At 35.4% G+C, this 13,443-nt stretch overlaps 1 protein-coding gene across 1 annotated transcript in view; it reads right to left on the bottom strand.

The window, feature by feature from the left end:
- Positions 1-536: 536 nt before the first annotated feature.
- The window catches only part of LOC134361752 (disintegrin and metalloproteinase domain-containing protein 5-like), a 155,557-nt gene continuing 142,650 nt past the window's right edge, over positions 537-13,443 (bottom strand). The window contains exons 17-21 of the mRNA XM_063076730.1: positions 6,992-7,075; positions 6,293-6,404; positions 2,105-2,257; positions 771-821; positions 537-643 (exon numbers count right to left, since the gene is read on the bottom strand). Of these exons, the coding sequence (XP_062932800.1) occupies positions 537-643; positions 771-821; positions 2,105-2,257; positions 6,293-6,404; positions 6,992-7,075 (507 nt within the window). The remainder of the gene's footprint in view (positions 644-770; positions 822-2,104; positions 2,258-6,292; positions 6,405-6,991; positions 7,076-13,443) is intronic.

The following is a 13,443-nucleotide window of genomic DNA, read 5'->3' as shown; positions in this document are numbered from 1 at the left end:
ACTGCTAGAGCGCATCCTACTGCGGGTGCCAGTAGCCACCACAGGCCTTTATCTCTGAGGCTCTACCAACACTATGCCGAGCTCCCACCATGTCCGTGCACCATTTCCAAGCCAAGCTGCTGTAGCTCCCTACCTGCTGGGAACAAACTGCTTAGGAAGTAAGTGCTGTACTTCCCCCATCCCAGCTGCTGCTGTATCCTGCCCTGGCTACTTGGAGCCTAGGATCAGTGGAGCAGCCATGCCCCTCTGGTGCCTGAACCAATCCAGTGCCCAACTACCCAGGAATCTTGTGTTTAATCCTTCCATACTCTGATTTCTAAATTTACTTTCCCAGATGAATTAAGACAGTGAAATGCGTAACAACGTCAAAGCTTTATCTTACTACAGTAATTTTTTCTGAGATACAGAAATAGCATAACTGTAAGCACATGTGGCATCCTTTAGAGTATTAGTCATATTTTTAAATGGCAATAATGTATTATCAAAATATAAGTGCTTTTTCCCAATTGTCCAAAAATTCCCAGAATTTATGTGCTCTACATGCTGGTGTGGGGCCACCAAAGTCCTTCCTTTAGTACAGGCCAGGGAGGAGAGGCTGGGCCACCAAGAAACTCAATTTCATTGTTTATTATTAGAAGATAACCTACAATAAAAATCATAAAGAATATTATGAACAAATGTTTTGGTTTCAAATTAATCATCTTTCTGTGCTTCTAAATAATGATTAACACATACGATGCCAAATAATTAGTCCCTTTGTTGACACTCACCTCTCACTGGGGGGTAACTTGCTGTTACTGCTGCTTTCTTCTGATACAGATCTAGGAAATTGACAAAATTTGTTTTAAAGCTGGGAAATTTTAAATCTTGAACAGTTAAATGACTTGTTTGGATGAAGAATGTTCTTCAAAAACAGCATGATTCAAATAAATATCTCCTTCCAACAACATAAAAGAAAAATAAAACAGGTTCTGTCTCCATATCAGAACAAATGCCATCCAGCCCCTCACGTTGTTAATTGACTTTCTGGCCCTCTTTTTACACTGAATCAAGTATTTATGTTGTAAGCCTACATTTGTTCAGCCTGGCCCTATTATTCTGTGATCTCCCTAGCTCCTCAGGTCAAATTAAGCCAAAACCATAAAGCAGCACTCAAAATTTTAGTTAATTTTTCTATATATTTTTATGTAATTCTTTCTCCCTCCCATAAAATATTCTCATCTTTTCTCTTCTTATCAGTGCGTGGAAGGTCAAACTAGAAAAATGCTGTGGAAAAATGCTGCAAATTATGAATAAGGAGCTCAATATAATGTTGAAATATTTGTGCAACTGATTACAGATAATATACTGATTTTTCTTAATAAATTTATGTATCCAAAAGTTTCTGATACATTGGAAAGCTATTATCTCCATTTTAGACCTACAGAGAATAATTTGAAGTACATAGAGATTAAATCACTTGCTCAAGATATCACAGTTTTACATGCAATATTTACAGCTTAATACCAGGTTTTCTAATGCTACGTGCAATTTCTTTCTTACTATGCAATGTTGCCTCTTGTCTCTTTAACCTGATATTATTAACTACACTTGTAATTTTTAGTTAAGAAAAGACTTCACAAATTAGCAATATCAATATTTAGAAAAATAAATATTATGGAAGCAGGCTAATAGATTTTTCTCTGAGTTAGAAAGGTGTTCTAATAAAGACGTTTTCCACTGGCCTGAGACTCTGCACCTAATTAACTTATTTTTTGAAAGTTCCCTTGAAATGCAGTGTCACTTATTCTCATGAAGCTCATGGACGATATGACTATTTTGGCAGGAGCAGTGAACTAAAAGGCTGAATATAATTCCAAAACACGCGTGGCAGCCATGTCTCCCCCACAGTGATGCTGGTGGTAAACTGGGTGGTCTTAGTAATGAGTAAGACTGGAAAAAGCATGAGGGACATCAGACCAGTTTGGAATGTGTTCCTCGACCTCTCCTTTAATTGCCTTACCTGTAGACTTGGGTTATTACTGATGAAACATGAATACGTTTTTCTTGACTTATTTAATGTAATAAGAGTAAACATATATGCATACACACATATACCTCTCACTTTCAGTTTCCCCTCTGTAGCATAGCTTTCTTAATTTAGTCTGTGTTATTAAAACAGCAACAGTAATAATAAACACAGGTAGAGAGACGTAGAAAATGAGTCGAAACTGGTGTTTTTGAAGAGTGACATGTCTTCCTTCCAAATAACTTTTACCTAGAATTAAAAATATCAAGTTTAAATTATGTTGGAGATTTTATTAACCAAATGAAAGGTGAGAAGATATCCCTACCAACATTATTCCCAAACCTTAATCATTTTATTCATAAATATTATAGATACAATAAAAACAAATAAAAAACCCCACGAATGTATAAAATGGACTATCACTAGTGTTGTGCTGATGTTTGAGTTCGCAACCTCCCACCACGTGATATCATAGATTGTGTAATACTTGCATACATTTCTTCAATTTCTTTTCAGCTTGCCAATTCACCCTGCAGATCTTAGGGCTTTTCAGCCTCCATAATTATGTCAGCCAATTCCTTATAATTTATGTATATCTTACTGGTTCTGTTTTCAGAAAAACCCTGACTAAAACGGATTTTGGTACCAAGGAGTGGGGTGCAGCTCTAACAAATACCTAAAAATGTGGAAGTGGCTTTGGAACTGGTTATAGACTGGAGTAGTTTTAAGGTGCATGCTAGAAAAAGCCCAGATTGCCATGAAGTGACTGGGAGAAATATGGATGTCAGAGGTAATTCTGGTAAGAACTCAGAAAGAAAAGAGAGAAAGCCTACATCTTCTTAGAAAATACTTAAGTAATCGTGACCAGAATGCAGGTAGAAATATAAACATTAAAGACGCTTCTGATGAGGTCTCAGGCAGAAATAAAGAATATATTATTGGACAGTGAAGAAAAGGTGATTCCTGTTATAAAGTGGAAAAAACTTGGCTAAATTGTGTGGTAATGTTTTAAGGAAGACAGAACTCACAAGCCCAAATACTGGATAATTAACTGAGAATATTTATAATCAAAATGTTGAAGGTTTGTCCTGAGTCTTTCTGACTGCTTGTGGTAAAATGCATAGAGAGGAGAGAGTAACTAAAGAAGTCATTGTTAAGCAGTTTTCAGCCTATCCTTACTTTAAAAAATGAGGAAACATGTTCAGGAGAGAATACCAAGGGTGTGGCTAGAAAACCATTTAATAAAAAGATTACAAATGTGAATCACGGATTTAACCAGCCGCCTCAGCAGAAGCCAGGAATAATGGACTATGCCAGCAGAGGAGGAATTAGATCAGAAGAGGCACTGCCAGTTTGACCAAAGCAAACAGGACAGGACAACAGAGCTATTTGGCTATAAACATGCTTTATCCTCCAAGAACAGAAAAGAAAAGAATGATTCCAAAGGCAATTCAAAGACCGTCAGGGCTGCCACTGCCAACATCGACTAAGGGGCAGACTCCCACCCGCTTCTTGGTTTCAGAGAGTGGGGGTCCCCTCCTCAATTTTGGTAGAACAGGTTGCCCAAGCCCAGTGCCTTATCAGTAGGGTCCCTGTGAAGAGGGCACGGGCAGGGCAGCCGCCCAGAGCCAAGGGGATGGAGCCGCGACCCAGGACTGTGGTCTGATGCCCTCATCCCAGTGATGAGGGAATAAAGAATATCAAGCCAAACAGGGTTATTCTCAAGCCTCAAGATCCAATAAAACTTGCCTGGGGACTGGTTACTCCTCCTTTTTCCCCCCAATTTCCCTTTTTGGAATGGGAATGTCTATTCTGTGCCTATCTCACCTTTTTATTTTTGAAGCACACACTTGTCTAGTTTCACAGGTTCACAGCTGGAGAGGAATTGGGGGGGGGGGGTATTTTTATTTATTTTTTCAAACCCCAGAGAGGAATTTTGCCTCAGGATGAACCATGCCTCAAATTTTACTCATACCTGATTTGGATAATATTCAGATGAGACTTTGGACTTAGAATTGATACTAAAATGGGCTAAGACTTTTGGGACTGTTGAATGAATGTCATGAATTGACTTTGGAAGGCCACAGGGTGCAATGTTACGGACTAAATTGTGTCCCTCTCAGTTCATATGTGAGGGGATTTGGAGATGGCCTTTGGGAGATAATTAAAGCCAAATGAGATCATACAGCCCTAATCTGATGTGACTGGTCTCCTTTCAAAAGGAGGAAGAGAGACCAGAGATATCTTTCTCTCTCTGCACGCACAAAGGAAAGGCCGTATAAGGACCAGCAAGAAGGTGGCTGTCTGCAAACCTGGAAGAGATCCCTTACCAGAAACCAAAGTTACCAGCACTTCAATCATAAACTTTTAACTTTCAGAACTGTGAGAAAATAAATGCATGCTGTTTAAGACATCCAGTCTGTGGTGTTTTGTCATGGAAGCCCAAGCAGCCCAATATATTATGTTTTCAAAAAAGAATGAATGAGGTCGTTTACTCCCCAGGGCACCTCTTGAAGGGAGAAATTGACATGGACCTCCTGTTAAAACTTCCCTTCTCTGCAACATTCACTACTTAGTCTCAAGAACATCAGGTTAGAAAGCAAGATGGTTTAGTATTAGAAAATTTTCAAAGGCAATATGAGAAACAATATGATCATTTCGATAGGTGCCATACATGCATTTAGTAAAATCTAAAAGACATTCCTGATTTTAAAAAATTAAATTGGAGATTAGTACTTTTTCAACAGGATAAATATATTAAATCAAAGGCAGCAGCCTTTTCATGATAAAATTATAGAGATTTTCCTGGAAGTAAAGTAATGAACCCCACTTTCATGATTATTTCCTTTTATTCTGAATGGGTTACCCGATGCAATTATGAAGTGAGAGAGAGAGACAGAGAGAGAGGGAGATTAACTGAAGAAGAGGAAAGATAGAGAAATTATTATTAAAAAGACATGACAAAGTTATTATTAATTGCAGGCAGTTTACATCATTTAAAAAAGTCAACCCCCCAAAAGATCAACTAAAAGACTTCTGAAAATAGTGATAGTCCTTTGATAAAATGTACACACAAAAATCAGTAGGCTTTCTATATGTAAGAAATAACGTGCTAAAAGTACGACAGAAAAGATCTCCCAATAACAATCGTCAATGAAACTATCACATTCTTAAAAATTATAAAGGTAATTATTACCTACAGATCCTTCTATACCTATAGAAAGTATCAAACCACAAAAAATATCACCTTGCAACCATCAGGATGGCCACTATCAGAAAGAAAGAAAAAAGACAGAGGGCCCCTCTCTCCCCGAAGCACACTCCAGAGTAACAGGAGCAGCATCTGATTTGTGACAATAGGTTAGTTGATTGCACCTGTCTCAGTGCTGGACGGATCATCCAGGCAACAAACCAACTTTCTTTTTCTCATTATAAAATCCCATTATATTTTTTCTCAGACTTAGAATTTGTTTAGTTAGTTATGCTATAAACTATTATCAATTGACACATTTAAGTAGTCCTATTGTTTTGTTTAAAAAAAAACATTTATGCAACTGAAAAGTAAATAATATGGAATAATATATAATTCAAAAAATATCCATTTTCACATTTTTATGTAAAGATAATAATATATGTGCATAGTTATATATTATATATTAAATTATTATGCTGTTTTTAGTCTGATAAACAGTTCAATATGGCTGTATGTTGTATCTCTAAAAAGTTGGTCTATGCCTCCAGTTATTTAGGGTGGGCTGCAATAACTTCTAAAAACCAGGGAACTCCCCCTAGTTGATTACAGTCTTATCTAGACCTGTTTGATTTCAAAATGCTACTCAGGAACATCAAGGGTGAAATTCGAAAGAGGACACTTCAAAAGTTTAGTATAGAGCCTTTACAATGCAGGGGAAAGACAACTAATTACGAAGTGAATAGGAAGAAAAAAGTCTGAAAGATTCCAGGGGCATTAATATAACGACTGCTGACACTACTTTAAACTAATAACATATGAGACAATCCGAAATGGACAATTTAAATAAACTGGTCAAATTTTATGCACTGGAATTTCTACTTTTAAAATTGACTGACATTAAGTACACTTTTTCTTAAAAGTGTCAATGCTGCTAAGAAAAAAAGAGTACAAACTTACACTGTCAAGAGTTTTTAAATTTTACAAATCAAATAAGGCCATGTTGACATCAGTCACTTTGTAATCTAGTTTGGAAACAATAGTTTATTCTCTTACATATTGTACTCAGCTAATAAAATTTTAAGGATGCTAACCAGTTTTGATCATGTGTCCGTCATCGATACTTCCAAACTCTCCTTTCCTTGGTTTGCAGTTAGGAGGATAAAACCCTTTATCACAATGGCAGTGGTTAAAATTGTTGCAAATCTAGAATAATAAAAAATAGAATAATTTTTGTATAAAAATGGCTTTTAGTGGGGACCAGTGATTTGTCTATACTTACTCCACAGAGCATCTGATTCTAGAAAATTTATCTTAACAGACAAATCTGTCAAATTTTCCTTGCTATTGTCCATACTTTGGAAAGTACATCTAACATCTGTCACCAACTCAATTTCTTTTTTAAAAAAATCTTTCAACTCCCATCACAGAATCTAAATTAACCAGCAAGACTAGCAAGAAAATTCTAATGACCATTATAAGTTTCTGCCTTCTCTCTATAAAAATAAGATAATTTTGGTTACACAGTTACACAGGCACTTCTGGTGCTTACAGCATATTCACCCCACATATTTACCAAATATTTTATACATCAAAAATGTTTTCCCTTTATCTTCTCTAATAAATAGCTTAGCAAGTTTGTTAAGAAGACAAGATTGGATCTACAAATTATAGACTGTTAAATGACACAAAATACCATGAAAATGACAAACATTCAAATAATTTTTTAACCCCAAATTATTTATTAAATTATTAAAAGCATGCTGCTTAAAATGAACACTGCTGTTACTTACTCCATGCAGATTGCAATCTCTAGATGCAACACAAGTGGAATTAATATGGAATCGAACTTCCCTACAACTCATTCTTACACAAAACTAAAATAAAGCAAAAAACAAGTTAAAAATAAAGTTAGTCGATCATATCGCGTGTTTGTATAACACACAAGAAAAAAATTTTTTAAATGTCAGAATTTATACTAGCCAACATTGTTACAAAAATTGGTGAGTATACAGTAAAAAAATAATAACTGTGACTACATTGAAATAAAAATAAAATAAACTATGTACCTTCAGTTTCAAAAGATGTAATCATATGTAAGGTGGTGGAAGTTTTATTTCCTTTTTGGATATTTTGATTATCTAAGATATGTAATCAAATGATGTTGCATATTCTATTAGTGGGTAACTGTTTAGACAAGATCTGAAGATCTCAGATAAAGGATATTTTTGGTTGAGTAAGAAATCATGTGATAAGCATTTTTCTTTATATACACTGTTTTTGCAATAACATTTGGTTATTGAATTTGGATATTGCTAGATGATGCTACTATCTAACACCAGAAGTCTTCTTAGAAGGATAAATAGATAGAAAAATAATTTGATTAATCCCTTCAGTTCAAGAATTATCTGAGGAGCCTTAATAATACCCATGCCTGACCTCTACCTGACACCATTATATCGAAATCTCTGGGGGCAGTGTCCAAGGGGTTATCGTGAGTCGCCAGAGTTGAACACTATAGGGTAGGAAGGTGAGGTATTAAAATCACAAGTATGAGCAGCAGAGGAAGATAGTTTACTATTCCATGCAGAAAAAGTGAGGAGAAAGAAGAAGGGATAACAGAACAACTCAATCAACCAACAGGATTTCATTAATATATAGAGATCGCTCCACTCAACATCAGCAGAAAACACATCTTTGCAAGTGTCCATGAAACATGCAGCAAGATTTATCATATTTTTCACCATAAAATAAACCTTGACAAAGTTTTTAAAATTAAAATCCTAGAGAGTATGTTCTCTGATAATAATAGAATCAAACTTGAAATCAACAAAAGAAAAAAAGGAAAATCTCTAAATATGTTGAAATTAAACAATACACTTTTAAACAATTCATGTGTCAAAGAAGAACCCTCAAATAAAAATTTTTAAAAAACACATAGAACTGAAAGAAAATTAATCTATAACATCAAAATACGTGGGGTGCAGCTAAAGCAGTGCTGAGAGGGAAATTTATAGGACTAAATGTTGTAAATGAGGACAGGCCTCAGATTCATAACTCAAGTCGCTATCTCAGAAATTAGAAGAAGAAAATAAACTGAAGGCAAAATAAAGGAAATAATAATAAGAGTAGAACTCAAAAACATTGATTTCCAATAAAATTGAAAATAGAAAAATAACAGAGAAAATCAATGAAACAAAAAGCTGTTTCTGTGAAAAATTTTATTAAATTGATATTCTAGCAAGACTTAGAAATAAAAAAGAGAGAGAAGACACAAATCACCAATATTAGAACAAAACAGATGATCTCATTACAGATTCTGTAGCCATTAAAGAGATGATAAAGGGAATACTACAAACAACCCTACACTCATAAATTCAAATACTTTGAAGAACTGGATCAATTCCTAGAAAACCATGAATAACCAAAACTCACCCAGAAGCAATTTGTAACTTGAATATCCTTCCAACAATTGAGGAAATTTAATTCATAATTTAAAGCCTCTAGAAAAAGAAATCTCCAAGCCCAAATGTTTTCACCAGAGAATTCTATCAACATTTAAAGAAAAATTAAAATCAATTTTACATCTCTTTCAGAAAATAGAAGAGTAGGGAACACTTCCAAACTCGTTTTATAAGGCCATATAAAGTGGTCAAAAGCAGAGAAACAGTGCAAAAAAATGAAACTTCTGGCCAATATATCTTATGAACTTAAATGCAAAAATTATCCAACAAAATATTAGCAAATTAAATCCAACAATGTATACAAAGAATTATACACGGTGATTGGTTGGGATTTATACCAGGTATGGAATGCTGGTTCAGCATTCAAAAATCTATCAATGTAATACAACATATCTACAAAACAAAACAGAAAAATTATATGACTACATCAATTGACACAGTAAAAGCACTCAAAAAATGTACGACACAGTTATGACAAAAACTCTCAACAAGTTAGCAATGGAGGACAATTAGCTCAATTTGATAAAGGGCATAAAAACCTACAGCTAACATTATACTTAATGAAAGATTTAATGCTTTCTTCCGAAGATTAGGAACAAGGCAAGGATACCCACTCTAACCACTCTTATTGCATGCATCATAATGTAAGTTCTAGCCACTGAAGTAAAGCAAAAAAAAAAAAAAAAAGTAATAAAAGGTGTACAGAATACAGACGGAAGAGGAAAAAGTACCATGGTCTCTATTTCTTTTGTTTTTTTTTAATTTTATTTTGTCAATATACATTGTGGCTGATTATTGCTCCCCATCACCAAAACCTCCGTCCCTCTCCCCCTCCCCCCAACAATGTCCTTTCTGTTTGCTTGTCATATCAACTTCAAGTAATTGTGGTTGTTATATCTTCTTACCCCCCCCCCCCGGTTTGTGTGTGTGTGTGTGTGTGTGTGTGTGTCTGTGAATTTATATATTAATTTTTAGCTCCCACCAATAAGTGAGAACATGTGGTATTTCTCTTCCTGTGCATGACTTGTTTCACTTAATATAATCCTCTCAAGGTCCATCCATGTTGTTGCAAATGGCAGTATTTCATTCGTTTTTATAGCTGAGTAGTATTCCATTGTGTAGATGTACCACATTTTCCGTATCCACTCATCTGATGATGGACATTTGGGCTGGTTCCAACTCTTGGCTATTGTAAAGAGTGCTGCGATGAACATTGGGGAACAGGTATACCTTCGACTTGATGATTTCCATTCCTCTGGGTATATTCCCAACAGTGGGATAGCTGAGTCGTATGGTAGATCTATCTGCAATTGTTTGAGAAACCGCCATACCATTTTCCATAGAGGCTGCACCATTTTGCAGTCCCACCAACAATGTATGAGAGTTCCTTTTTCTCCGCAACCTCGCCAGCATTTATCGTTCAGAGTCTTTTGGATTTTAGCCATCCTAACTGGGGTTAGATGGTATCTCAGTGCGGTTTTGATTTGCATTTCCCGGATGCTGAGTGATGTTGAGCATTTTTTCATATGTCTGTTGGCCATTTGTATATCTTCCTTAGAGAAATGCCTACTTAGCTCTTTTGCCCATTTTTTAATTGGGTTGCTTGTTTTTTTCTTGTAAAGGTGTTTGAGGTCCTTATACATTCTGGATATTAATCCTTTGTCAGATGTATATTTTGCAAATATTTTCTCCCACTCTCTTGGTTGTCTTTTAACTCTGTTAATTGTTTCTTTTGCTGTGCAGAAGCTTTTTAGTTTGATATAATCCCATTTGTTTATTTTTCCTTTGGTTGCCCATGCTTTTGGGGTCTTATTCAAGAAGTCTGTGTCCAGTCCTATCTCCTGAAGTGTTTCTCCTAGGTTTTCTTTAAGAAGTTTTATTGTTTCAGGGTGTATATTTAAATCCTTAATCCATTTTGAGTTGATTTTAGTATATGGTGAGAGGTATGGATCTAGTTTCATTCTCCTACATATGGATATACAGTTATCCCAGCACCATTTGCTGAAGAGGCAGTCCCTTCCCCAGTGAAGAGGCTTGGTGCCTTTGTCAAACATCAGATGGCAGTAAGTGTGTGGGTTGATTTCTGGATTCTCTATTCTATTCCATTGATCAGTGTGTCTGATTTTATGCCAGTACCATACTGATTTGGTTATTAGAGCTTTGTAGTATAGCTTAAAGTCAGGTAGTGTTATGCCTCCAGCTTTATTTTTTTTTTTTTGCTCAGCATTGCTTTGGCTATGCATCGTCTTTTATTATTCCATATAAATGTCTGGATAGTTCTTTCCATTTCTGAGAAAAATGTCTGGAATTTTGATGGGGATTGCATTGAATTTGTATATCACTTTGGGTAGTATGGACATTTTCACTATGTTGATTCTTCCAATGCAAGAGCATGGGATATCTTTCTATCTTCTTGTATCCTCTCTAATTTCTCTCAGCAGTGGTTTGTAGTTCTCGTAATAGAGATTTTTCACATCCTTGGTTAACTCAATTCCTAAGTATTTTATTTTTTTGGTGGCTATTGTAAATGGGCAGGCTTTCTTGATTTCTCCTTCTGCATGTTCACTATTGGAGAAAAGAAATGCTACTGATTTTTGTGTGTTGATTTTGTATCCTGCTACTGTGCTGAAATCATTTATCAATTCCAACAGTTTTTTTGTAGAGGTTTTAGGCTGTTCGATATATAGGATCATGTCATCTGCAAACAGGGACAGTTTGACTTCATCTTTTCCAATCTGGATGCCCTTTATTTCCTTCTCTTCTCTGATTGCTCTGGCTAGTACTTCCAACACTATGTTGAATAGGAGTGGTGAGAGTGGGCATCCTTGTCTAGTTTCTGTTCTTAAAGGAAAAGCTTTCAGCTTTTGCCCATTCAGGATGATATTGGCAGTGGGTCTGGCATATATGGCTTTAATTATGTTGAGATACTTTCCCTCTATACCTAACTTACAGAGGGTCTTTGTCATGAATGAGTGCTGAACTTTATCAAATGCTTTTTCAGCATCTATAGAGATGATCATATGGTCCTTGTGTTTGACTTTATTAATATGATGTATCACATTTATTGATTTGCGTATGTTGAACCAGCCTTGCATCCCTGGGATGAATCCCACTTGATCGTGTTGAATAATTTTACGTATGTGTTGCTGTATTCTGTTTGCTAGTATTTTAGTGAGGATTTTTGCATCTATATTCATCAAGGATATCGGCCTGTAGTTTTCTTTTTGGTTATATCTTTACCTGGTTTTGGTATCAGGATGATGTTTGCTTCATAAAATGAGTTTGGGAGATTTGCGTCCGTTTCAATCTTTTGGAATAGTTTGTAAAGAATCGGTGTCAATTCCTCTTTGAATGTTTGGTAAAATTCTGCTGTGAATCCATCTGGTCCTGGGCTTTTCTTTGTTGGGAGCCTTCTGATAACTGCTTCAATCTCCTTTATTGTTATTGGTCTGTTCAAATTTTCTACGTCTTCATGGTTCAGTTTTGGGAGCTTGTGTGTGTCCAGAAATTTATCCATTTCCTCCAGATTTTCAAATTTGTTGGCATATAGTTGTTTATAGTAGTCTCGAATGATTCCTTGTATTTCAGATGAATCAGTTGTAATATTACCTTTTTCATTTCTAATTTTTCTTATTTGAGTCTTCTCTCTTCTTTTTTTAGTTAGCCATGCTAATGGTTTGTCAATTTTATTTATCTTTTCAAAAAACCAACTTTTTGATTCATTGATCTTTTGAATTGTTTTTTGGTTTTCAATTTCATTCAGTTTTGCTCTGATCTTAATGATTTCTTTCCATCTGCTAACTTTAGGTTTGGATTGTTCTTGTTTTTCTAGTTCTTTAAGGTGAAGTGTTAGGTTGTTCACTTGCCATCTTTCCGTTCTTCTGAGGTGAGCATTTAATGCAATAAATTTCCCCCTTAATACTGCTTTTGTGGTATCCCACAGGTTTTGGTATGATGTATCATTATTTTCATTAGTTTCAATAAATTTTTTGATTTCCTGCTTGATTTCTTCTTGGACCCATATGTCATTAAGTAGAATGCTGTTTAATTTCCATGTGTTTGTATAGTTTCCAGAGTCTCGTTTGTTATTAATTTCTAGTTATAATCCATTGTGGTCTGAGAAAATACATGGGATAATTCCAATTTTTTTGAATTTATCGAGACTTGATTTGTGACCTAATATGTGATCTATCCTGGAGAATGATCCATGTGCTGATGAGAAGAATGAATATTCTGAGGTTGTTGGGTGGAATGTTCTGTAGATATCTGCCAATTCCAATTGGTCTAGAGTATTGTTTAGATCTTGTGTTTCTCTAGTGATTCTTTGCCTAGATGATCTGTCTAATATTGACAGTGGGGTGTTCAGGTCCCCTGCTATTATGGTATTAGTGTCTATTTCCTTCTTGAGGTCTAATAGAGTTTGTTTTATAAATCTGGCTGCTCCAACATGGGGTGCGTACATATTTATGACTGTTATGTCTTCTTGATGGATCAGTCCTTTTATCATTAAGTAGTGTCCCTCATTGTCTCTTTTTATGGTTTTTAGTTTAAAGTCTATTTTCTCAGATATAAGAATAGCTACTCCAGCTCGTTTTTCTTTTCTGTTTGCATGGTAAATCTTTTTCCATCCTTTCACTCTTAGTCTGTGTGAATCTGTATGGGTAAGGTGGGTCTCTTGTAAGCAGCATATAGTTGGGTCCTCCTTTTTAATCCAGTCAGCCAGTCTGTGTCTTTTGATTGGGGAATTTAAGCCTTTTAAATTAAGAGTTGTTACTGAAAGG

This window comes from Cynocephalus volans, chromosome 13 (genome assembly GCF_027409185.1).
Source record: "Cynocephalus volans isolate mCynVol1 chromosome 13, mCynVol1.pri, whole genome shotgun sequence".
NCBI lineage: Eukaryota > Metazoa > Chordata > Mammalia > Dermoptera > Cynocephalidae > Cynocephalus > Cynocephalus volans.
Note: the sequence above shows the minus strand (reverse complement) of the source record. Positions and strands in the feature narration are given on the sequence as shown.